This window comes from Artemia franciscana, chromosome 4, assembly GCF_032884065.1.
Source record: "Artemia franciscana chromosome 4, ASM3288406v1, whole genome shotgun sequence".
NCBI classification, from domain to species: Eukaryota; Metazoa; Arthropoda; class Branchiopoda; order Anostraca; family Artemiidae; genus Artemia; species Artemia franciscana.
This window is the reverse complement of record NC_088866.1, coordinates 49,043,509-49,069,790: the sequence shown is the minus strand read 5'-3', so window position 1 is coordinate 49,069,790 and position 26,282 is coordinate 49,043,509. Positions and strand designations below refer to the sequence as shown.

The window sequence follows — 26,282 nt, the reverse complement described above, 5'->3', positions numbered from 1 at the left end:
GGCATTATTGAAAAGTGCTGGACGTAGCACAGAGCCTTTTTCACACCTTCCCTCTCAGTGATAGAGTTGCCAAGTTGGCCTCCTAGCCGCACCAGTATGGACACACTGTCTTGACAATTTCACAAGAGACCGCAAGGAAGAATGTTTATTGTACTTCTCAATAGATAAAGAATAGTCTATGAATGAATAATGGCATCGAACACCTTTATACTGATTGTATACGCATACAGATTCTTTTTTAGCATCCGATAAGGGTCACAAAGGTCTTGTAATCTTTAAACCTTCTTTATGGCCCCTTTTCATCCTATTCGAGGACTTTTTACTTTTATTCTGGCCCCAGTTGAGTTGAGCCAGCTGGCCCCAAGAAACATCTTTGGTGATCATCTTTCATCCATGAAACTCAACTTCACGTACATTGTTTGTACAAAATATCAGTTTGGAGACTTTCGACGAAATTTCGGAGCAAATAGCTCGGAGAATTAATATGGAACATAAGTTTCTCAGTCAAAAATTCGCAAAAGGATAATAGACAACGTTTTTTGTTTTTGCTCAGAAAGTTTATAAAAAAAATTGTAAAAGGAAAACGACTAAGACAAGACATGATTGAGTTCCGACCTCCTCCGTTATTAAATAAAAAAAACAAGTTTTTTAACTGAAAGTAAGGAGCGACACTAAAACTTAAAACGAACAGAAATTACTCCGTATATGAAAGGGGCTTTTCCTCCTCAATGCCCCGCTCTTTACGCTAAAGTTTGACTCTTTCTCTTAACTCTACTTTTTAAAACAGTAAAAAATTTCAGCGTAAAGAGCGGGGCATTGAGGAGGAAAAGCCCCTTTGATATACGGAGTAACTTCTGTTCGTTTTAAGTTTTAATGTCGCTCCCTAATTTCAGTAAAAAAAAATTAATTTAATTTCTGAACGTTTTGAATTAATGCATGTTTTGATTTTGGCTCTCCGCACATAAATAATTAAAACGACATTTGTATATTATTTTTTTTTTTTTGGCTAAATGGCTTCCTCATAAATTTAATCGGAAGATTTTGAGAAAAAAGGAGCGGGAGAGGAGGCCTAGTTGCCTTCCAATTTTTTGATTATTTAAAAAGGCAACTAGAACTTTTAATTTTTAACGAACGTTTTCATTAGTAAAAAATATACGTAACTTATGAATATACGTAACTATATGTGTACGTTTTTATTACGTATATGAAGGGGTTCACACTCTCGTCAATACCTCGCTCTTTACACTAAAACTTGAATTTTGTCCCAATTCCTCAAGAACGACCCCTGAATCACAAAGGCCGTAGAATAAATAATTGAAATTACTTAAAATGCTTTAGCGTAAAGAGCGAGGTATTACGAGAACGTGAACCGCTCAAATGCGTGATAATTTCTGTTCGTTTATATTTTAATTCTCCTCCTTACTTTCAGTTGAAAAAACTTTTCATATTCATTTTTTCATTGTTTTTTTAAATAATGTTAGAAAGTCATGCGCCCCCTTCATTGAAAATCTCTTCCTCCATGATAAATTCCTTCTAGGAAAGATCCTCCCAGGTAACCCCTCTCAGTCTACTTCTCCCTCACCCCAAACCAAAAAATCCCCCTGAAAACGTCTGTGCACTTCCCAATAGCCATTAGTATGTGTAAACACAGGTCAAATTTTGTAACTTGCAGCCCCTCCCACGGGGACTGTGGGGGAGTAAGTCGTCCCCAAATATTAGGCTATTAGGTTTTTCGACTATAGTGAATAAAATGGCTATTTCAGAATTTTGATCCGGTGACTTAGGGGAAAAAATTAGCGTGAAAGGAGACCTAGGTGCCCTCCGATTTTTTTGGTCACTTAAAAAAGGCACTAGAACTTTTAATTTCCATTATAACAAACCCTCTCGCAACATTCTAGGACCACTGAGTCCATACGATCACCCTTGGGAAAAAAAACAAAAAACAAATACACACACATCCGTGATCTGTCTTCTGGCAAAAAAAATGTTAAATTCCTCATTTTTGTATATAGGAGCTTGAAACTTCTACAAAACGGTTCTCTGATACGCTGAATCTGATGGTGCGATTTTCGTTAAGATTGTATTACTTTTAAAGGGTGTTTCCCCCTATTTTCTAAAATAAGGCAAATATTCTCCGGCTCTTAACTTTTGATGGGTAAGACTAAACTTGATGAAACTTACATATTTAAAATCAGCCTTAATATGCGATTCTTTTGATATAATTATTGGCATCAAAATTCCGTTTTTTAGAGTTTCGGTTACTATTGAGCCGGGTCGCTCCAAAATACAGTTCGTTACCACGAACCATTTGACACCACTACTAAAGACCCATTGTTATATAAATTTTGTTTTGCATATACCACATATTTAAGTTAGTTGCTTTGTTTTTATTCAAAAAGTTTTATCGTTGTTAATTTCTTGGACTAAGAGTAGATAAAAAGTAAAATTTTGCGGAACAGAAGTTTTTGAACCGGCACCGACGTTTCGAACAAACTCACATCGACGGTTCTACATTCAAAATCATCTCGTGGCCACGGGTTAGTGCTTATTACAAAGGCAGAGATAGCGATAGTCTGAGCCAGTGTAGACATCCACGAGTAAACGAATAAAAAATACGTTTTAATTTTTGGTGTATGCATCACGAAAAGATCCTTATATTTGTAAACTATTATTATGGAACGTGACGTGTGGCTTATAGTTACATTATTATTTGAATACTTGGAGTTGTTTCTTGATATACAATTAGTTCTGTGGCTAGGTATTATAGGGCGAATATGAATATCTGTTTAGTTTGATAAAACAATAAAAATAACGAGGGAGATTATATTGCATTTCTCTCTTACAAAAAATATAAAGTTAGTGAGGAATTTTCTGAAGACAACAATTACAATACAATCTAAGCAAATATCTCGGCTACATAACTGCTAGTCGTTAAGGCTGGACGATACCGTTGCTGCTATCTAGCCATGGAGAAGAGAACATACTGTAAAGAAGCATAGGAGGTTATCTTTTGGTGACTATCAACATGTTCAGGAATTGGTCCTTTAGTTGACTCTCCGCAACTTGAATAGCAGGGTTTCTAAATGTCACTAGATTCTTGGTATATTTTATTTTATTGTATTTTTTTTTTCGCTGATGACGGCTATTAGGCATACGGCCTAACTTGTATTTTAATCGCTGTTTTCAGATAACTTCCTATCCCTATTAGCTCCATATACGAAAAACGTAGGGAAAGAATAAAGACTTACGAGTGACACCATCTCCTAGCTCTTCAAGGTACGCAAATGCAGATAACCTCCTTAGAAATCCCACAGAAAAACGATCGAGACTTTTCCACTTTCTTAAGCTGTCAAATAAAACTTCACATTCTTTGCTTGATCTATCTCTCGGCCTGGAATAAAAAACAACTTTAGTTTCTTCAGGAACGCTTTCGCTTAAAACTGATGGAACTATATAATGGAAAATCTACTTTAGCAAGGTTTCTAAATGCAAATGAACAATACTCGAATACACAGGTTCTAATAATAGAAAGTAGTTATTCTGTATGTGTTGTTATTCTTGGATAAAAAGCTTGATTCATGGGACCCATAGAGGGGGGGGCACCAGCACTTGGCCGAATGACGATACCTTATATTTTTGTCTTGAGATTTCTATTATACAGCATTGGAAGTGCTGTTGGGCCAGGTGAGCCCCCCCCTAAAGTTCAGCTTATGGATCCCCAGGGCTTGAGCTGATAATTGGAATAATGAAATAGAAACTAAAAGTGCAAAATTAGCTACAGTCAAAAGTGAAAGAGGGGGACAGCGGTGACAACCTTCTCGTGGTACTTTTGTTAGTCTTAGGCACAAATAGGACTAACAATTGCTAATTTCAGTCACCGTTTTACCAGTGCCTCTCCTGCTAAGTGTCTGCCTGTTTTGTTAAATATGATGCCGAGAATGGTTGGAATAAAGTGAGCCGTGGCTGCAAAATCATACCCGGGCTTAACCCAAATAGACAATGTAAGCATCAACCATGGCACAAAAAAGATCTTTTGATGGGCAATTTGAAATGGGAGTAGGAGGTTTTCTCCCTAGTACTGGTTCTAAAGATTCAAGTGCCACTTGCTGTAAGTTGCTGACGAGTCAAGGGTGAATCTCCCTTTCTTTTATGGGACAAATATTACCTGTCCAAGTCCGTCTAAATCTGTTGAAGAGGGGGTTCAGGATGAGGGTGAACAATGTCAGACATCTGGATACTACCAAGACTGGCTCTTCCGTAAAAGCGAAAAAAGAATTAGGAAAGCCCAGTCTAAAGTACTGCATTCTAGACGGTACCAATAGCCCAATGACCGTTGGTTTTTTTTTTGTGGTGACGGTGGAACTTTGTGGGTAGAGTCTCGACTCGGTTTTGAGAGTCAACCAATAATAATAGTAACAATGCAAGAGGGAGACAAGAAATAGAGACTCGCTTCTTTTTTGTGGTTATTCAATGACAATGAGCCCCACCAGCCTGACCAATTAGAATTTCTACAAGCAACTTATTCCTGTGAGAGGGATGGAGCTTCAAATATTACATTTACTAAGCTATAAACCATGAGCACTCGAAACTTTTTCTTTGTAGTTTCAGAAGAGACAGAGCAAGCTAAAATCTCAATTAAAATGCTCTTTTCCCTAGCTTCTGTATTCAAAATATCTTGTGAGCTGGTGATTACAGCTCATGAGACTAAGCAATATATTTTTGTAACCATTATCCACGGCAATGTTGGTAAAATTTATTTTATCTTCATAAATTGGTATTAAAAATTATATATGGACCCTCCATATTTATATTGACTGTCTTCAAAAAAGTTTTAAGAACGAGTTTGATAAAAATGAAGATCATGCCAGAATCATCTTCTTAATTTTTTCCTTTTTTTTAATTGGAACAGTCATCTGATTATTTGATATAGCTTTCAAATTGTAAGTGAAAAGTACGATATGGAAGATTTGTAGTAGTTTTTTATTTATGAAGTTAATTCAATTAATTTATTTTATTCTTGGGTGAGCTTTTATACTCTCTATATATTCTTGGGTGGGCTTATTTATTCTTGGGTGGGCTTTTATACTCTCTATAGAGCCTTAGGCCTCAAAAGTCAGCTGCCTTTGCACCATGTGACCACCCAAAAAAAAAAGTGACCACCACCCAAAAACATCTTCTTTAGATGGGCTAAAGAAGGGCTCAAAACTTATCTATTTTCGAGAGACTTGAAACTTATACCATTAATCTGAACTTTCTGAACTAAAAGGACCCAAATTGGAGAAAACTAAGTTTGCTGCAGGAATCGTCCTTGCTGGAAAGTTCCAAGCATTAAGTTGATCTAAAAGGAATACATATTTTTTTCTGGGAAAGACTTGTTGGGAGGACCTGAAAACTTTTTTTCTGAATTCAGATTTCGAAAATCATAGACAGATATTTCCAAGTTGGTGTTGAAGTACCAAGACAATACAAATAAAACAAATTTTTGCCCCCCTCCCCCCCCTGGACCCATCGTAGGTCTATTCAAACCTGAAAACTGTGAATTCTAAGATTTTGTTTTGGTTATTTCCAATTATGGAGTTATTTGGGAAGTACCATATTTTTGCCCCTTTTATGTACAGAATAATTTCTGCTCGTTTTAAGTTTTAATGTCACTCCTTAATTTCAGTTAAAAACAAGAGCTAAGAGCTCATATGGCACTTGTGACGAGGCGAGAAGAGCTAAGAGCCAAGAGATCATATGGTTTGAGCTCTATTAAAATTCTATGAATCAATAGATTGATTTAAAAAGGAAAATAAGAGGCTTAATGCCGGTCAGGATTTAAAATAAGAGCTCTGAGTCACGATGTCCTTCTAAATATCAAAACTCATTAAGATCCGATCACCCACTCGTAAGTTATAAATACCTAATCTTTTCTAATTTTTCCTCTCCCTTTAGCCCCCCAGATGGTCGAATCTGGGAAAACGACTTTATTAAGTCAAATTGTGCAGCTCCCTGACAAGCCTATCAATTTTCATCGTCCTAGCACGTCCAGAAGCACCAAACTCGCCAAATCACTGAACCCCTCCCCCCAACTCCCCCAAAGAGAGCAAATCCAGTACGATTCTGTCAATCACGTATCAAGGACATTTGTTTATTCTATCCACCAAGCTTCATCCCGATTCCTACACTCCAAGTGTTTTTCCAAGATTTCCCCCTCCAACTCCCCCCAATGTCAAACGCTGTGGTCGGGATTTAAAATAAGGGGCTCTGAGACATGAATTCTTTCTAAAAATCAAATTTCATTAAGATCCGATCATCTATTCGTAAGATAAAAATACCCCAATTTTCACTTTTTCCAAGAATTCTGGTTTCCCCCTCCAACTCCCCCCAACGTCACAGGATCTGGTCGGAATTTAAAAAAAGAACTTTAAAGCACAATATCCTTCTAAATATTAAATTTCATTAAGATCTGGTCACCCTTTCGTAAGTTACAAATACCTCAATTTTCAAAATTACCCCCCCCCCCCTCCAATTCCACCAAAGAGAGCAGATCCGGTCTGGTTATGTCAGTCACGTATCTTAGACAGGTTTTTATTCTTCCCATCCAGTTTCATCCTGATCTCACCGCTTTAAGTATTTTCTAAGATTTCCGGTCCCCCCCCCCCAACTGACTGACAGACAGACCGACAGACCGACAGAATTGGCGATTGCTATATGTCACTTGGTTAATACCAAGTGCCATAAAAATTTGTTTTTTTTATTTAGTCTCTGAACGTTTTTCAGCTTATGCAGGATTGATCTTGGCTCACCGTACATGAAAAATTAAAACACAATTTTCATGCTAATATTGGCAGATTTATTATGTTTATGAAGGGTTGCCCCCTCTTCAATACCTAGCTCTTTACGGTCAAAACTGTTAGCAGATTTAAAAAAAAGCTTCCTATTCTAATTAAACGGCCCTATGTTTCAGAAGACGCTCTTAAAAAATTGGCACAAACTGTCAAGTTATAGCGTAAAGAGCTAGGTATCGAGAAGGGGGTAACCCTTCTTATATGGAATAATTTCTATTCGTTTTCCAAATAATGTTGAATTTCATAACTTACAGGCGTCTCCCCACTAACTTAGAGGGGTCATTTTACATCTGACGACATATATGTTTAATCTTTCAACAATACTGAACAAAATGGTTATCTCAAAATTGTGATCAGATAATTTTGGGAAAATTTTGGAATGGGAGGGGGCCCAGTTTCCCTCCAATTTTTTTCACTCAAAACGGGCACTAGAGCTTCTGAAAATGTTCTCAGTGAGGATTTCAAGGATTCTCGTGGTGATAGTGTTGAGTGCCAGTTTGAAAAGTGTACAAATGATGAAGTGATTAAGATAGTGAAAAACATAAAATTGCATTTTGCTTGGGTAGATGGCGTGAATCTCAGAACTTTTAAAGCTATTATGACATATATACTACCATGTATCCTACATATTATCAACCTGTCTCTGGAAACAGGGACCTTTCCAGAACCGATTTTGATGCTGGCATGTATCTCATGAAACATGGCCTACTCAGTGACACGCAATTGGGGCTTAGAAAGGGTCATTTAACTAGTCGTACTGCCATTCATATTGTTGATTTTATAAGTAATTGCTAAGACTAATTTCATTTTATATTCTAGAAAGGCAAGCCCAATGATACTACTGGTAGAAATGTGTTTGATAATAAGCATATAGTTCAGGCTCAGGAAATTCATTATTTAGGTTTTTAAATTGATTGTAATCTTTCGTGGAAACGCCACAGTGATGCTGTTGCAACAAAGATTGCCTGTGGCCTTGGAGCGATTAAGTGTTTAAAAAAAATTTACCTCCAAGAGTTTTATTGCTTTTATACCATACTCTGATTCATCCATATATTTCGTATGGCTGCAATTCATGGGCAAGCAATTTTCATGTGAGTTTTAAATGTGTTCAGATTCTTCAAAATAAAACAATGCGTCTTATTGGTGGATATGGTGGATATAGGTGGACATCAACACAGTTTGCTTCAAAAAGTTGCAAGTGCTGAATGCAGGACAGCTAAAGGAGTACTAAATTGGAATCTTTACTTATCAATGTTTGAATAATGTAAGTGCACAGGTTTTTCGTGATAACTCGAGTGAAAATAGATCTTTGCATCATTATGAAAAGCATGCACTCTAGTGATTTCGTTGTCCTGCACAGAAGGGGAACCAAGGCTGGCTTTCCTGCTAGATTTTTGCAGCCTAATGTGTGGAACTCTGTTCCAGAGAGCATTCAGGCGGTTGAGCACCTGGGATTATTTTGAAACAAATTGAAAAAGTTTTTGCCATGCCAAGGTTCATAGTTCTCTTATTTATTTATTTTTATTTTATTTTTTCTCTCTTTACGTTTTATTATTATGAGATTAGTTATTATTATTCATGAGTTGATGAGAGATTGGTTGTTATTAGTTATTGTATTTTTGGTTGTTGTTTTATTTGTAGTGAAATATTAGTTAGAAAATGAGTTTTATGTGCCCGCCCAGTCGCAAGTGTTTTTCTATATTTTTCTTTGGGAGGGTAGTTGCATATTATGGTGTTGCCTTCCAATGGGTGTTGCCTTCTATGAGTGGCCAAATATACTCCAGTCACAGTTTGTCTCATGTGTGACCATGCTTTCGAAATTATCCAAATGGTTCCACATCCCTTCTAACGACTTTATGAGAAGATTTTGTCGGGCCACCTGTTTTTTTCTTGCGTGAGGAAGCAAAGGCTGCTAGTAGTACCTGGCGAGTCAGTGAGCTTGCCTTGAAGCTCACTAGCAGCTCCATGTTTTATATCTATTGAATACCCTAGGTGTTTGAACTTTTCCACCCTCTCGATAGGTTCTCCACTGAGGTATATAGATCTTTGGTTGAGAGATATCTTGTTTTGGGGATGCTGATCATGAGTCCTGTCTCACTAGCCGTATTCGCTATTCGTTCTATCATATTCTGTGCTTTCTGGGTAGAGTCTAGGGGTGGAGTACCATCGTCTGCATTTTCAATGGCGGCAATTATATCTTATGCTGAAAAAGTGACACCATCATCTTCTTTCAATACGTTTTTCATAATCCAATCTATGATATAGTTGAAAAAAATTAGCGATGCCGGACATCCTGGAAGCATGCCATATGCTACTTCAAATAGTTCCGTTAGCTCACCACATATTCGTACGTAACTCAGGGTTTTCTCATACTATGCTTTTAGCAGGTCGACTATTTATGTCGGAACACCGTCTTCAAGAATTATTTGCCATAGCAAGGGTCATAATATCGAGTCAAATGCATGGATGAAGTCAAGTAAGACTGCGAAGGCGTCTAATCCAAGAATGAAACGTTGGTGAAAAAGAAGTCGCAGGTTAAAGATATGGTCTAAACTCTGTATTCCAGGGCAAACACCTGCCTGGTTCTTCCTTGTCCGTTGCTCTCGCTCTTTTTAACATGTTCACTAAAACTACTGCCAGTATCTTCCCAGCTATGTCTTTTAGTGAGACTCACAAGTAATTTTTAAAGTCTCCATCATCTCCTTTATTGAATATAGGAATTGGTGTTACACCAGTTCTGGGGACCATATCCTGCGTCCCAGATTTTACTAAATAGTTTCGCAAGGGATTCAACTTAAACTGGACTTGCTTTGTATATTTTTGCTGGTAGGGAGTCCTTAACCAGGGCTTTATATTTTTTGATAGATTTCATGGTTTTTCCGACTTCCTCTATTGAAAGTGGAGATACATCGCAAGAATACTGCTCAACAAGCTATGGAGCTGTGGTTGCAAGTCTTGGCTGAAGTGGACGGAGGAAATTTGCTGTTTAGGCTGCCCTCTTCTATTTAAAAGATCCTTGAAATGTTTTCTATCGGTTTATTCTTTCGAGCTGCCCTCTGATGATAGTCCCATCTGGTATCTTCATATTTTATGTCGCAGTAGTCCACTGTTTTCAAGTTCAGCTATCTGAGGATCCTATATTGTTTATGGGCCTCATTTCTAGCCGCAGCCTCTTTTGTGTCTGTGGCCAGATTTGACCAGTAAGCATTTTCATCTCTACTTCACAATTTATGAGATTTCTTAAGGAGCTCTCTTTTTTTTTCTTTTTTTTTCAAGCAGAACAGTGAGAATTTCTGCAGTGCACCAGTTTTTAGTGTCTTTTGTTCTCTTTCCAAGGACTTGAGCAGCGACATCTTGCGTAATATGCTTGATCTTCAACCATATCCTCTCTATGGCTTCTTCTTTTGGACTCATTTTCTTTTTGTGTTTGTTCCAGTTCTAGAAAGTGGCCTTCCACTCCATATCAAACTCAGCCTTGATTTTTGGGACTTTGACATTCCCAGTATAATTTCTAGGGTGTAGTCTGGCCTTCTTATGGGTTGACAGCTTCAGCTTTAATGTAAAGCAGAAAGAAATGGTCTGAACTGTTCTTTGACCCGGTGTCTACTCAGCTGAACACTCGACAGTTGACTATTGATTATCTCCATCTGTGGCGGCTGAATATGTAATTGATCTGAGTAAAGTTATGATCGTTTCTGAGTTTCCATGTAAAAGTGTGGGCATTTTTGTGCTGGGAGAACGTGTTCATGATGAATAAGGTATTATGTGTTGCGAGCTGAAGCACCCACGTGCGATTATGATATCCAATACCACACCCATGGGTTCCAATAGTAGCATGTTCGGAAGCGTCCAGTCAGGGTCCTGGCGTTAAAGTCTCCCCGAAACAGTAGATGATTTCGTTTTGGGCACCTATCAATTATATTCTGCAGCTGGTCGTAAAAAAAAAAATATCTCCTGCAGGTCAGGTGAGTTGCGAATAGGTGCGTAAGCAACTATGATTGTTATATTAAAGGGATGCCCAAGCATCCTGATCTGTGCAATGCGGTTTGATATTGGTTCCCATTGGAAAACGGCTGACTCAGCGTTTCCCTTTAGAGTATTTCAACCCCATGTAGGCCAGGTCCGTCACTGGATCCAGAATTGTATAGGTGACACTTCTTGCCTGTGGTCAGGTTGTGAATAATCCTTTTGCTCTGGTCATTATTTCTGGTTTTGTTAGGCATAAAACATTCGAGCTATACTGCATAATGATGAAATATAATGAAGAAATACTGCAGCTGTGAGAGCCTGCGTTACGTCACATTTCACGGGACACAAATGTTCAGTCTTTATTTGAGCAATTTCATTGACTAGGACAGGCTTGCTGACTTCCCACCAAGGTTGTCTGTTTCCTTGGTGCGTCGCCTACCGGTAACACCGTAGCACGGTTGCATCTCTTTTGGTCCACAAGACATAGACGACCTTAGTGAGGACAACTAATTTTTGAAAAAAAAAAAATTTTGGTTTTATTGATTCTTAGCACGCACAAAAATTGATTTTTTCGTTGATCCACTAGAAAATCTCAGGATATATAGACAGGCCAAAGGAACCTCCATTAAGACTCAAGATTAAGAAAGCAATTCTGGTTGTAATTATTATTGGTTTCCATTATTTTTTCTTTTCAAGACAGCAAACTTCTTTTGTAAATGACCTTGTATGCATTTATTTAAACAAACAAACAGTTACTAAAAGATCGGAAATGAAAAGACAACTTTCAAAAATGGAAGATTAAGATAGATATTGATTATGAGGTATCCATAGAATGGCTGTAGCTCTATGGAAAACCAAAAATGTGCGGACATTTCCAGCCCATGTAAAGATGTGGAAATAGAATCTGATGGTTTGAATTGGTTTAGGTGAAAACTTACACATCCACGTATATTTTGCAAAAATAGGAAAAATTGTATATCGATTTGAATAAAGAAGACGCCACATGCAGATATTCATTTTATGGTAGCATTGGGTGCAAAAATAAGTAAAAAAAAAGTAAAAAGTTACGGCATCAAAAAGTTTAAGAAACGATACCTCTCCCTTGAAGGGTAAACATCTTTGGATATAGCTCAAAAGTGCAGCTGTCTGAAGGTATAGTTGGAAACTCAATAAAATAAACTAAAGGATATTGAATAACTTACAACAGTGGAAACTGGTACTAGTATTGACAAAAAAACTATCAATGCCATCTATTTTTGGGTGACCCTTAGTGTTTTTTCATGCTTTCCAAGTGTTTTTCGGTCAGGAACCGAGATCAGACACAGATCAATACCTTTACCAATTAAGCTCATTAAATTAATTAATCTTAGTGTCACCCAACGCTAGATGAAGTTGAAACTTTGTTTTCGACCCTAGTGCCAGTCCCAAAGTCTTTGAAAAGCTAAAAACATACATATGCCAACAGCTGGTATAGCTTTTCTTTGGAGTTGTAGCTGTCTTTAGGATCTAGTAAATTGTTAATGTTCGAATTTCTTGCGAATGAAAGCGTTACCAAATTTAACCAGCAAGTTTTACTCACTGGTTTTCATGGATCAAGGTGGCAATACTAATGCACTGCCCTGAAAACTTTGAAATCTTGAAACAAACATAAGAAAATTCTTAGATATTGTGTCAAGTCTGGACAGACGTAAAACGGGTCTAGTGGGCAAAAAATAGTTTTTATTTTCTTGATTTATTTTCTTTTTATTTTATAATGTCCTTGATATTTTAAAACTATTTCTCAGCTCATCTTAAGGGCAATTTTTAGGGCAATTAAGGGCAATATTTGGGCTTTGGCTTCCAAAGCTGAATAGCTGAGACACTTATTATTTGCGCTCATCAGAAATTCACAAGACTTTGGCAGCAATTATTAGATTTTGCTAGGTAACCGAGTCACTTCACAAAATAAGCTACGCTCTTTAAAGCTTCGCCCCTAACTTCATTAATGTAAGAATATCCAGCAAGGAGTACATACCGGCCTGATATTTTCCATATATTTCATATTAGGCTGGATGATATAGCGAGGGAAGGGAGACTACGGCAGCTGGAAAATTACATGAGCAGGGTGGGAGAATATGGGTGAATGGTCCCTCAGCTAACACTTTTTTGGGGGTAGGTGTGGAGGCAACAGGCCTTTGACTTCTAAGGTTCTACTAAAGTGTAAGGTTCTACTCGGCCGTAAAATTAATCAATTAAATTGACTTTATAAATATAGAACTGAGACACTATGGAAGTGGTATCAAATAACCAATAACTGTTCCAATAGAAACAAATAATGTTAAGAAGATAAATCAGACATGATCTTTATTTCCATCAAACTTTTTTTATGCCAATTTAAGAAGTTAGATTAACTGTAGCATCATACCGATGTGTAATAGTTTGCAAATTTGTTGTTTCTATCAGTTTTAGTATATTGTATGAACTTTGTGAGTTGGATTGGCTAGCTAACGAGATATTTTGACTAATTTTAGCTTCACGGATTTTAGAGATGACGGATTTTAGAGATGACTGATTTTAGCTTGAGCTATATCTTTTGAAACTAATAATAAGAAAAAGAATGGAATCCATCGCTTATAAGTTTTAGATAATTCTCAGTAAAATAGCGATCCTATTTCAGAAATAATTTAACAATGTTTTTCCACAAAATAAGTTTTTCAAAGAAAATTAAAGAGTTCTATTAAACCAAAAATAGCCAAAAAATAAAGTCAAATAATCTTCCAAGCGTAAAAGTACTACAAATGACCATCAATGAATCGAACAGAAATCATAATAACCGAGTCAAATTCAAAACGGCACGAAACTAATATGACTCGGGCTGACACCGTTTGTGCCTTCTGAAGGCCAGAATGCATTTGAATTTTAAATAAGTTTAAATGTTTAAATTTATAAAACTTTAATAAATAAAAACTTGCTGAGATTAAAAAAACAAATATCATTATTTTAAAGTGTCAACCCTCATTCAATTGAATTTTCCAGCAAAGTGCAAATTATGTTCTGGTCTTCAGAACGCATTGGGTGTGTCTGCTCTGCTCACATTCATTTCTGCTTGCTTGACGGCGTTTTAATTCATTGATTGCCACTTGAGGTAGTTTGACGCTTGGAAGACTATTCAACTATATATATGCTCATTTTTATTGCATATTAAGTTTCAACTTAATATACAAATCAATTTTTGGAATGCCCCTTTCTGAAAATCTGCATGCACGTAGCGCGTTTTGATTTCGTTTAAACTTCCCTTCAATATTCTGTAAAATTTATACCTTCATAGGCTTAGTCTTAATAGTACTATCATAGCAGTAGTTTTAGTATCAGGAGCAGTGGTAGTAGTAATATTGTTGTATTAGTAGTAGTAGAAACAGTATTAGCAGTAGCATTAATAGCAGTAACAGTATGTACATGTTGCCTTTCCATAAGTTGAACATCCACCTCATGATGCCCCAAAAGTTTTACCTTGAAACATTAAGCCATTCCAAAAATACTGCTGATGCTGCTTCTTGGCAATCATTATAACCACAGTGTTTTGTATAATTAAAATTCTCATGCAACATTTCCTCAGATGTTCATTCAATATCCTCTGCCTTGGTAGCACTCGCTACAGGAGCAGTAATTTAAGTGGTAGTAGATGTGGTAGCAGTAGTAATAGAAGCCGTAAGAGTAGTAGTAGGGGTAGTTTTAGCAGTAATAGTAACATGCAAATATTACCTTGTTGGTCAATTGATCATCACCTTATTATTTCCTAATACTTCAAAATTGATTTACTCAGTCAATCCTGAGTTACACCCTTTTGACAACCCCAATGTACATAACTTGTTTGGTTTCGTTCAACACTCCCCTCAACATACTCTGGAAAGACTCACCTGAATCCCTTTGGTCTATAGATCAAACATGCCCACCTTTCTTAATAGCATATGCTACATGTAAACAGTAGACGAATTGCCTAGCTTACAGCCCTTGCGTTGAGGGCCGTAGTGAGGGGATCGACACCTCCAAACACATAATATCTGAGTCTTTCTACTCTGCTGAACAAAATTGCTGTCTCAAAATTCTGTTTGTATGTGTTTTTGAAAATTATGGTTATGGGGGGGGGTGCCCTTCAATCACTTCAAACTCTAAAAAGTTCACTAAAGCTTTCAATTTCCACAAAAAACCTTATATACTCCCGAGACACAACTTACAACCCTTGCTCCCGGGCTCTGGGGGGTTGTGTCAAAACTGGAAACATTATTATATGATTTTTGGACTATTTTGAACCGAATGGCTATCTCAGAATTTCGATCAGAAGCATTTGTGGGGGCTAGTTGCCCTCTGATCACTTTTGACTCTTAAAAAGGGAACTAGAACTTACAATTTTCAATCAAATAATCCTTCTCCAAAGCTTATACAACCACTCATTCCATAAAAACCTGATACACGCCTGGGTCACAATTTACAACCCTTGTCCCCAGCTTGGGGTGTTTGTCTCAACACTGAGGGGATTGTTATATGATTTCTGAGCTATTTTTAACAAAATGGCTACCTCAAAATTCCGATCAGATGCATTTTCGGAAAAAGAGGTAGGGGAGGGCTAGTTGCCCTCTGATCAATTTTGCCTCTTATAAGGGAACTAGAGTCACAACTTAGAGCCCTTGTCCCAGGCTTGGGGGGTTTGTCTCAACACTGGAGGGATTATTACAACGACTACGGGACTATTCTGAACAAAATGGTTATACCCAAATTTCGATCGGATACATTTAAGGAAAAGTGGGCCTGAAGGGCTTAGTTGCCCTCTGACCAATTTTGACTCTTAAAAAGGGCACTAGAACTTCCAATTTCCAATAAAATGAGCCCCCTCCGATCACCCTTCCACAATAATCTTATATGCTAACAACGGGCAACTAGAATGACTTGCAGCCCTTGCTCTGAAGGCTGTGGACGGTTGACATCCCTTTAAAAATAATAACTTGACTTTTGAACTATGCTGAAAAAATGGCTATAACAGAATTTTGATTGGATGCATTCGGGGAAATGATGGGTCGATGGGGCATCCAGTCACTTTTGCCTCTTAAAAAGGGCGCTAGAACTTTCAACTTCCAGTTAACTGAGCTCCTTTTGAAGTTTATACGACAAATCCATCTCTCCGAAGTGCCAGTGTGAAAAATAATTAATAAATTATGCTCACATCGCTTTTTACTTGAAAAAAAAAAATTCAGTATGCTATTTCTTGAAGTAGACTTAGTGAGCGTAAACTTTCGAGCTCCTCGCCTCAAACTTGAAAAGAATATTTTGTAACCTCTGAATGAACTAAGCGTTGTAGGCTTCACGTCGATAAGGAAGAACAAGTTCATCTGGTCCTTTCCCAGACTTCGAATTTCTTTATCCCTTCCAATAAAAAGATTGGCTCCCTTTTCAATTTCCCGTGACAAGAGAACTTGACGAGATTCAAACCGATGGGAACAATCTTTGGCTCTTTTTTTGACACCCTTTATGTGGGTCCCATGTCTCTAACCTAGAACTGTTTTGTTTATTATGGTTCCTTGCCCCAAGGACCTTCAGCTTGGGGCTCCAAGTCTTAAGAAAACTAGCATGTTTTTGGACCTCTTTTGGCAGTTTTTCGGGCCCTAGATTTTGGTGTAACTGCTTTATTTTTTTTTCTGCATTAGAGCTCTGTTAGCCCAAGGACTTAAGGATATAAATTGAAATCAATCATAAAAAAGGTTTTGGTTCTTTTGGGACACCTTTTACGGGGTAGTGACCTCAAACAAATTTATTTGTGCATATGACTCCTCTTTGAAATGGTTGTGGAAAAAATAGAACAAGTTGAAGCCACATGCCTCAGTACTATGGTAGCGCCAGAGTGCTGCCCGACAAGGATGTAGCGTTTTTGAATGTTTGTATATGGTTTCAACAGACTCTCCCACAAATTCTCAAATGCCTTTGACATTTATGCTAATCTTCAAAAAGAATCGTAATTTGTTGGGCTCCAACCCTTTAAATAGGAGTAGGCTACCTGTAGTTCAATAATAGGGGTGTTTTTTTTCAAAAAATGACCAAATTAACTCCAATATAAATTAGAATTCTCCAATTCATTCCTACCTCAATTATTGAACCACTTGTGATTTTTCATGAAACGACGGCTTATTAAAAATTTCTTGGAATAGTCTTGTCTCTTAATCTGATATGACTCCTAAAAATTTATCCCCAGTCCAATGACCAGCTCTCCTTTTGGCTCTAGATGGATATCCCATGATTATTTTGTTGATGAGTCTATTATTTCCTGCAAACTACAAAATGGCTTTAGGCTCTGAAATACCATTCATGTTTTTTATGTTTTTGGCTTTAGGCTCTAAAATACCATTCATGTTTTTTTATGTGGGGATTTTTGTGTTTTCAGTAATTTGCCTGTCGGTCTGGTTGCACTAATATTGTAAAGGTTATTGTCTGAGAGGTTATTGCTTGTCAATCTGGTTGCGCTAATATTGTAGAGGCTATTGTCTAAGAGGTTATTGTCTGAGAGGTTATTGTCTGAGAGGTTATTGCTTGTCGATCTGGTTGCAATAATGTTGTAGAGTTTATCGTCTGAGAGGTTATTGCTTGTCGGTCTGGTTGCACTAATGTTGTAGAGTTTATTGTCTGAGAGGCTATTGTCTGAGAGGTTACTGCTTGTCGATGTGGTTGCACTAACATTGTAGAGGCTATTGTCTGAGAGGTTATTGCTTGTCAATCTGGTTGCACTAATATTATAGAGGTTATTATCTAAGAGGTTATTGTCTGAGAGTTTATTGTCTGAGAGGTTATTGCTTGTCGATCTGGTTGGACTAATGTTGTAGAGGTTATTGTCTGACAGGCTATTGTCTGAGAGGTTATTGCTTGTCGGTCTGGTTGTATTAATATTGTAGAGGTTTTTGTCTGAGAGGTTGTTGTCTGAGAGGTTATTGTCTGAGAAGCTACTGCTTATCGATCTGGTTGCACTAATATTGTAGATGTTACTGTCTGAGAGGTTAAGAAGCAATACTTTTCGTTCGTTTTAAGTTTCATTTTCGCTATTTCGTAATTATCAAAAACTGCTTATTAAGCTGCGCTCAAAGATAGGATCAAAAGAATGACGAATGGTTAATCTTATTTCGGTACTCTATATCTACATTGTCCAGCTGATCCTCCTTTTAAGAACGGCTTAGCAAGCAGTTTTTAGGCATTTATCGGATATGTTTGGAAATGCCAGATACGATCTTCAGTCGCGAAAGAGACACCATTGTTTGTTTTTGTATTTCTTTTTCTCTCTTGCATTCTACCTTCTTTTCTATCAACCGAAATGACTTTTTCGTAATCAATGAAGCCGCTTTTTGGTTGTTTGTTTTTTGAACCCTCCCCCGAATTCATTATCCAAAATAATCTGACCAAAGGTACTCCTCCATACCAACAAACATGTTTACATGGATAAAAAAAAGACTCACCCCCCTTGTGCCAAGCTGTTTTTCTTGTTTTAAATAACCTCTTCCAAGTGTAGATTCGAGAATTCCAAATACATTGTGTATCACTTTTTATATTTACACATTTTCGAAAGCATTAACATCCATCCCTTTTAAATGGGATAAACTAAATCAAATTGTCTAATCAGAGTATTTATATTTAATTTATATTGGAAGATAATTTGGAATTTCTAACTCAGAAGAAAGCTACTGGAAAAATTACTCAGCCGACTTAAAACACCCTTAACAGTGAAGTGAAATTCGATTGTGTGAATTCAAGTTATAATGGAAAAGGCCTGTAAATTCAGCTATGCAGTTTTAGGTAGTGGCGGGTGTCAAATTTAAACAGAAGAAGCATGGGTGAAAAATAATAATTAAGATTCATGATAAGATTGTTTTCGAATTTGACATAAGCATTTGAATAGTAATTTAAAAATTTAATTTATAATTTGATTCAATATCATTTAACTTAATTTTATAATTAAAAGGTTAATTGTTGAAAATCAACAATGTTTAGTGTGTCATCTTTTGGATTACTACATTTCATCGGCCCTGGTTGCCACCACACTTTGTCGAAATAATTTAACAGCATTCTATTTATTTTCAAAATCTAAAAAAAAATCGTAGCCTACCTTAAATGCTGAAGACAGTGAAAATGGAATTTGATAACCTAAATAGGGTATGTGGAATTTGAAAACCCAAATACATCTTGAAAATCTAGGAAATATTAGGAGTCCAAATTTTACCAAAACGACGTCCGAATGCAACTACGTACTTTTTAGTGTTAGCGGGCACCAAATATAAAAAAAAAACAAAACGTGAGTAAATCATCGAAAAAAGAGCTAAAACATACTGCACAAAACAGTTTAAGAATGTGAAGCTTTTTGGCCCTTCCCCCAAAATTTTTGTCCGACTCGTCAAAACATAACGAAAATGCATGTAAACATTATTGATTATTGATGTGTTTTTCAAAATTTTTACTGTCATCCCCTCCCCCTCCCCCCGAATAAAACTGTTTACGGCCCTGCTTACATCTTTTGTTCATCTTTTAAATTTCTTGTTCTGTCGTTTAATTACGAGTCTAGACATATCGTTAATTCTGAGGCACTCGTTAATCCTCTTAATTTAAACATCTTCTTATTCCAGTGTTTTATTGCAACTTTTGTGGCATTGAGGTTCATTTAGTGTCTCAAGAAGTAGTTTCTCATTTTACTTGTCAGAATTTTAATTGGGTTAAACGAACAAAAATCCAAAGGAACTAAAAAAAAAAAAACAATGAAAAAAAAAGACAAGCTTTCTCAAATATTAATTAAACTGTTTATCACGAAGCATCGTTTGGTGAAAGGTCAATTTTTGGTTCAAAGAGTGGGATTTGAGCGGTCGGTATCCCTCTTATGTTGAGGATAATCTTGGGAATGGTATTAGAAACGAGTAATAATAAACATTTCCTTCAAGTGAAGCTAAAAAATTAATATATGTGAGGGCAGATGATCCTTCCTAGTTCCCCAATCTTTGCATTTAAATTTGAATTTATGTCCCAATACATTAAGACAGAGGCGCCATTTGGACCAAATCTTGAGGTGGGCATAAACTCCATCTTGGGCCCCCCCCCCCCCCCCGACTCACTTCGTGTCGCGTAATCATCTAGGAAATGGGCATTTGACAGAACTCGAGAATTTTATTATGTATCTTACCTACTTTCAAAGTTTACAATAATTAATAGCAAATAGCGTAATCACCCCTAAGGGTCGTCAAGTAATTACGCTCTGTGGTTAATGGGCGTGCAGTGATTTCAAATCAATTGGACAGAATGGATTATGTTGGACATAATGGATTATTATGGCCGGCAAAGGGCCCTTTGTGGTGGAAGCTTGGGCCCCCTGGAAAATCTGGGGTGGGCATTTGCCCACCCCTGACCCCCCAAATGGCGCCTCTGCATTAAGAATGACTTTACTTGGGCATTTGGCAGAAACACAAGGAGAAATGAAACACAAGGGTGGGGGTGAAGTATTTTTGCAGGCATCGAGAGGAGAAGCGCTTATTGATGTATATTTACTTTAAAACAATAAAGTTTTCAGTTCAAACGTCTCAAAAAACAATAAGTAAATATACCATTTGCAATTACCCGTTAACTACATTTGTTGCACTCAAAATGTTTTCAGTAAAGCACTCTAGAAGTTTACCGTAATGAACGGTGTCCTATATCTAGAGTATAATTTTGCTCATTTTGAGTTTTAATCTCGCTATTTACGTTTATTTTAAAAAAAGTTTTTTTTTTATCTGATTTGAATAGTCTTTATTCATTACTGATTTTAATGCTATACTAAAACTATAGACGCGGAAACTCAAAAATGGCATGAAATTGGTTTAAAAACCGTATTTCAATACTAAACTGTTTCCATGTTGTATGTTCTACAGATTTCTTTTCATCTTCATCAGATTCAGTATGGAGAAGACAACACAACTTTCCCATGATTTTCAAAGCTTGAAAAGCATTTTAGTTCTCTATTTTCAAAAATTTACCCTTCATTCCGATTAATCGATCGTAAAAATTGCGCTAGAAAAATTAACATACTTAACGTTGCCATATTACACGTGGAACATATTACTAACATATATCATATTGTTATCATCGTTTTGTACATATAGCTGAACTTAACAAAAAAAAAAAAAAAAAAAAAAAAAAAAGTTGTACTCACTTATTATATGACATGGCAATGACGAAACGTCCATTCGCAATGACATGCGAATGGACGTGGGCTTGAAGGTGGGACCCCAGGAATCCTGAAAATTTTTGAAATTTTTATTCAAGTTGTCAAATGTAATTTGCTTTTTGATTATTATTTGGCAACCGAAAATTTGTTGTACCCCCTTTCCCGAAAGACTACCTGTGCACGTTCGAGGTCATACCTCTATTTTAGAAGAAACGTATTTTAATTTTGGATAGTCGGACGGACTTTTTTAATAAGATAAGATCTTTCTAATAAAGAGCCTTTTAGACCTAAGTTTTAGCTTAATTTTTCTACGAAGAAGTTTGATCTTTCAATTTTTCGTCAATTTTTCTTGAAAGAAGTTTGTGATATTTTCTCAGTATGTTGGAATATTTATAATTAAAGAATTATTGATTGACTAAATAGCTCATCTAATATGCCAACCGGTGACTTAGCCAAGCAAACTGTCTTTGTTGAGCGTTCCTGTTTCAGAAATTTTAAATAATGTGCCAAAAATACCCTGCTTTTTCAATGAAATAGCCAAAGAAGGTAGGTTTGTGCTGGTCAAACCTCAAGATGGAGTAGAAATTAAACGAACTTTCATGCATAAATCTCCTACCCTGTTCTTAGAGTGTTGGGAAAAAAAATGGCAGGTGTTGGGAAGGCAATCTTATTTTAAGCTGCCTTTTGAGGGCAGCTGTCAATAATTGGTAACAAATTAATATCCATGGAACGCTTGATTTCGTAGATATTTGTCTAATACACATCAGTTATGTCAAATATTGCCTTATTTATGGAATAATGGTCTTTGCTCTCGCGATGTACCAGCAAATTTAGAAAGCCAGGTACGATTTATATTAGAGAGTCAGGAAATTCAGCATTGGCAAGGGCTGGTTCTTGATTCTACAACCCTACAACATTATAATCAGGCAAAACCTAGTTTTGGGGAGGAAGTTTATTTTAAACTTAATTTACCGGCTATGATTCTACGTCGTTGGATTCAGCTTAGGGCAAATTGTCTTCCAATCCAGAACAGGCAAAAAACGTTCGACAAAAATAAAATGATAGTTGGTCCTGATAGGCGGTATCTTTGTCCTCTTTGTAAAGATGATGATGAAGACTTGGATCATTTTCTCCGGAAATGCCCGGTGCTCTTGGATTTACGGGAAATTTATTTGCATGGGATGAATTTGATGCTTCCGGGTATTCTACAAAATAGTAACCCAACCACAATATTTCGAGTGGGAGTATATATAGAAAAATCTTTAATAAGAAGAAAAAGTTTTACATGATTAATTTCTTTTGTAGTTAGATTTGGTACTTTTTGCGTTGAATTCTGTTTTTTGTGCGTGTTCGTACTGTTGTTAATTTCCTTGCTTGTTTGTTATTTATTTATATTTTGTGTGTATATGGCCCACGGGTTTTTGAAATACACTTATCTATCTATCTATTGTGGAATCAACCGGCAATGTCTCCCCTGGAGTGCTGAACAAAAGTGAAAATAAATTATATACAGCATAAAAGGAAAGCGAATCTAAAGCTGCTTCCAAATGATAATCATGTTAAAAAAAAACACACATCCTAACTGCTAAATATAAATAGAAAGGTTGATTTATTTGCAGCTAGGCGTTTACCCCCCCCCCCCCCCCTCAGAGCATACCCCCGGATTTTAAACCTGGATAATATCTTCCCCCGGCAGAAAATCCCCCCGAAAAATACTCCTCAGGAAAATACCCCCCATAAATCTTCTCCCCTCGGAAAATACTCTTCCTGGAAAATGGTTCCCACCCCCTTGGCTGGTTTGGCTCCTGTCAAATTTTACTTGTAAAAAAGGACAAGACCTCTCAATTTCTGATCGAATGAGCACACTCCAAAATTTCTACGACCCCGAGTTCAAGGTAGGGATGAAGAAGGGGAAATCCCACTCGTATACGGAATAAATGCTGCTTATTTTGGGGTTAAATGTTACTCTTTACATGCATAAGAACAGTGTAGACAAGAAATATTCCCAGAGATCAAGAGAGATTAACTATCAATTTCACATTTTAGATGCGTTTTTAAAGTTTATGAAATCCCCCCCCCACCCGAAAAAAAACAGAAACAAAATTCCTGAATGCCGCCCTTAAAATCATGCATCAATTTCTACCTCCAGCCTCTTTTCGTCTTTCCCGTAGAACTATTTCTGTGTTTATCTTGAGGGTCAACGTGAATTGGGACATTCTACCATTGGAATTCACCCTTTGATGCATCTCCTTCCCTCCCTAGCTAGCCAAAATAATTTAAGGTCTGAACAAATTGCCTTGTCTTAGGTAAATTCCCTGTTGTTTTACAATTCCAAAAATTTGCATATAAGGGCTCAAGCCTCTACAATGGGGTTCTCTGATTGTCTTGTAGTTAGTAGGGAGTGAGGGAAATGTCTGATTGGGCCTTCAGATAAATACAGAATTAGTTCTAAGGGGGAGACGAAGAGAGGGTGGAGGTATAAATTGGTATATGATACCCAGGACGGTATTCAGAGATTTTATTCCGGGGGGGGGGAGGGTAAAAACTTTGAAAAAAACACATCAAAAGTATGAAACTGATATTTAATCTCTCTTTGTTTCTGGGAATATTTCTGGTCTACACTGTTATTATGAAAGTAAAAAGTAACATAAGCAGAATTTGTTTCTGTATAGTAGGAGGACTGGTCCTTCCTTGTCCCCTCCACCTTATGGTTGCTAAAACTTTGGAGGGTGAGCATTACGTCATAAATTGAGATTTAGTCCTATTTTATAAGTCGAAAGTGATTGGAGACCAACCAGCCCCGGAAGAGGATTTTCAGGGGGGATTGTATTTTCCACGGGGGGTATTTTTCAGAGGGAGGGGTATTTTCTAGGTGGTTTTCTCAGTGGAAGGTTCTTTTTCGGAGGGTCTCTTTTTGGAATTGGGGGGAATTTCCGCGGGGGATGAATACCAGCTCCTGTTTTATTTAACAAGTTATTCTGACAAAAGTAATGCTTAAAATTAGCAAGTTTCCGAACGAAATGCTTGTGTATTTTTGCAGATTTTTTGGGTAATTCAGGAAAACGTAGACAGAGTCCCTAAACAGCATAATATTTTCCTTTTTTGTGTTTTATTTTATGTATCTATTCAATGTGTGTTTGATTACTTCTTCTTTTTGTTGTATACATTTGTTTCTCTCTTTTAAATACAAATACATGAACCTCCTTGATGTTTGTGGAAAATCAAAATTAAAAATGATTTGGGAAATCCTGTTCTGAGACATAATAGCATATTTCCCTGCATTTATCAAACAAATAGATATTGGAAAAATACCTGAAGAAACCTGATATCGAATTTCCCTAGGTTCCATCATTTGGAGACAATCAGTAAATAGTTTCTGAGCATTTCACAGAATAATGAAGTTTATATTTACACGTTTCCTCCTTGGGGGAACGAAAATATATAATATTGAATCTTCAGACTACTGAGAGAAAACTTGGAAATTAAGAAAGGACTACTAAATGTATATCACGGATGATGAACAGGGGAATAGAGATACTACTTGAACAAAAATCTTTTGACTCGAAAACTTTTCTTTAACTGGCTTTAAATTTTGCACAGGAAACCAGTTAGTTGACTTTATGCTTTCATTCTTTGAAATCATAAATTTCCCAAATTGTCCTTTGCGCTTGCTTCAAATTGATTAGCTCATACAGGAGTCCAGGAGAACCAATTAAAATTTTAAACTCAGCTTACATCAAGTTTTAAACTTTAGTCAATATCTGTCTCTCCAAAAACCATATATTAATGATTGACTTGCGAACGTTGCACTTGTAACCAAATGAAATTAAAAGACACTTTTTAACTTAGGATTATAGGAAAAGGCTCTCTCTTTTTATCTTTAGTTAAGGTAGCTGTAATTCAAAAGGCTACCTAACAGTGGCATAATTTCGTCAAAATCCGGGGGGGGGCAAAGTTGGAGCCAGTTTTCTCAAATCAAGTGAAAATGATAGTGAAAACTCTAAAATGAGCCATGTGGTACCATATAGATAAAAATACACTGAAGAAAACTGACCCGTTTCTGTGGATGATTGGTTTATGCGGGCTTATCTTAGTCTTGACAAGATTTTTGAAGAAACAAAATTTCAGTTGAAGGGGGACAAAACGAGGCCTGATAGGGGCAGTTGGTCCCTCTCAACAAACCACTAAAGAAAACAAACAAACCAATAAAGGAAACCACGTATGTCAAAAAAACACGTTGCTCTAAATGTAAGAAAAATCTTGAAAAAAATAAATTTTGAAAAAAATGAAGGGTCATATTAAAACCTAAAACGAGCAGAAATAAAGTCATATAATAATCCAAAATAAAATAAACAATAATTACAATGAATAAATAAATCAGACCCAAGACGAAGAAATACAAAAAATGAATAATTTAGGATTGAATAAAACTAAACGAGCAGAAATTATCACAAATAATAGTATGGCCACCATTCGCGTAAACCCTTTGAAGGCCGCGCTATTTTTTTCTGGCAATAGGCATCCCTTGGCCCAAAAACTCGCAAATATAAATTTGAAGATGTTTAGAAACCCTTTTTTTTGTTCTACCCCATTTTTTTTTTTTTTTAAGGGAAGGTCCCTTTTTTCTCTCTTCTCTTGGACATTGACCCAACAGCATAAGGATATAAGTTATGATCGGACCTAATAATAGCTTAGGACCTTCCGTTCCCATATTGAGGGGGAGACTATTTCCAAAGTTTAGTTCTATTTAATTTTGGCACCCCCTTGACCCTATGGCCAATCTGTCCCCTAATACACATCTTCCTCAAATCTACCTATTAAAATTTAGCAGTTTGCGTAATTTACAGCCCCTTCCCATGAGATTTTGGGAGTATGGCATCCCTAGGACCCTACTCATTAGGCCTTTTGACTGTTTTGAACAACCTCAAAAGCCTGATTTAATCTTTTAGGGGATATGATGGAACGGCTAAAATAAAACAACACGGAAGGAGCTTGTTGCCCTCAAGCCACTTTTGACGCGTAAATTAGACACTAGAACTTTTTATTTTCCAGTTTAAGAAGTATCCTCCTAATCTCTACAACCTTACGACCATACTAAGTGGCTGTAGATTAAAATAAATAAAAATAATGCGTTTGTTACTTTACTAAGGCAATGATAGAGTGTCCCCTTCGATATCCTCGTCAAGATGAAAAGAGGACCACGGAAAAAGTTGCCCATGGAGAAAACTGCAGAGCAAGAGCAGTAAACCAAAGCAATGCCACTGATTGCCCATATAAATATGCTA

General features: G+C 36.7%; 1 protein-coding gene across 6 annotated transcripts in view; it reads right to left on the bottom strand.

The window, feature by feature from the left end:
• LOC136026532 (rap guanine nucleotide exchange factor 4-like) overlaps positions 1–26,282 on the bottom strand; it is a 788,659-nt gene that overhangs the window by 228,806 nt on the left and 533,571 nt on the right. For 3 of the 6 annotated variants that reach the window (XM_065703200.1, XM_065703203.1, XM_065703202.1), the window contains exon 2: positions 3,249–3,391. The exons of the other annotated variants lie outside the window; for them this stretch is intronic. In XM_065703200.1, the coding sequence (XP_065559272.1) occupies positions 3,249–3,391 (143 nt within the window). The remainder of the gene's footprint in view (positions 1–3,248; positions 3,392–26,282) is intronic. 6 annotated transcript variants of the gene reach the window in all.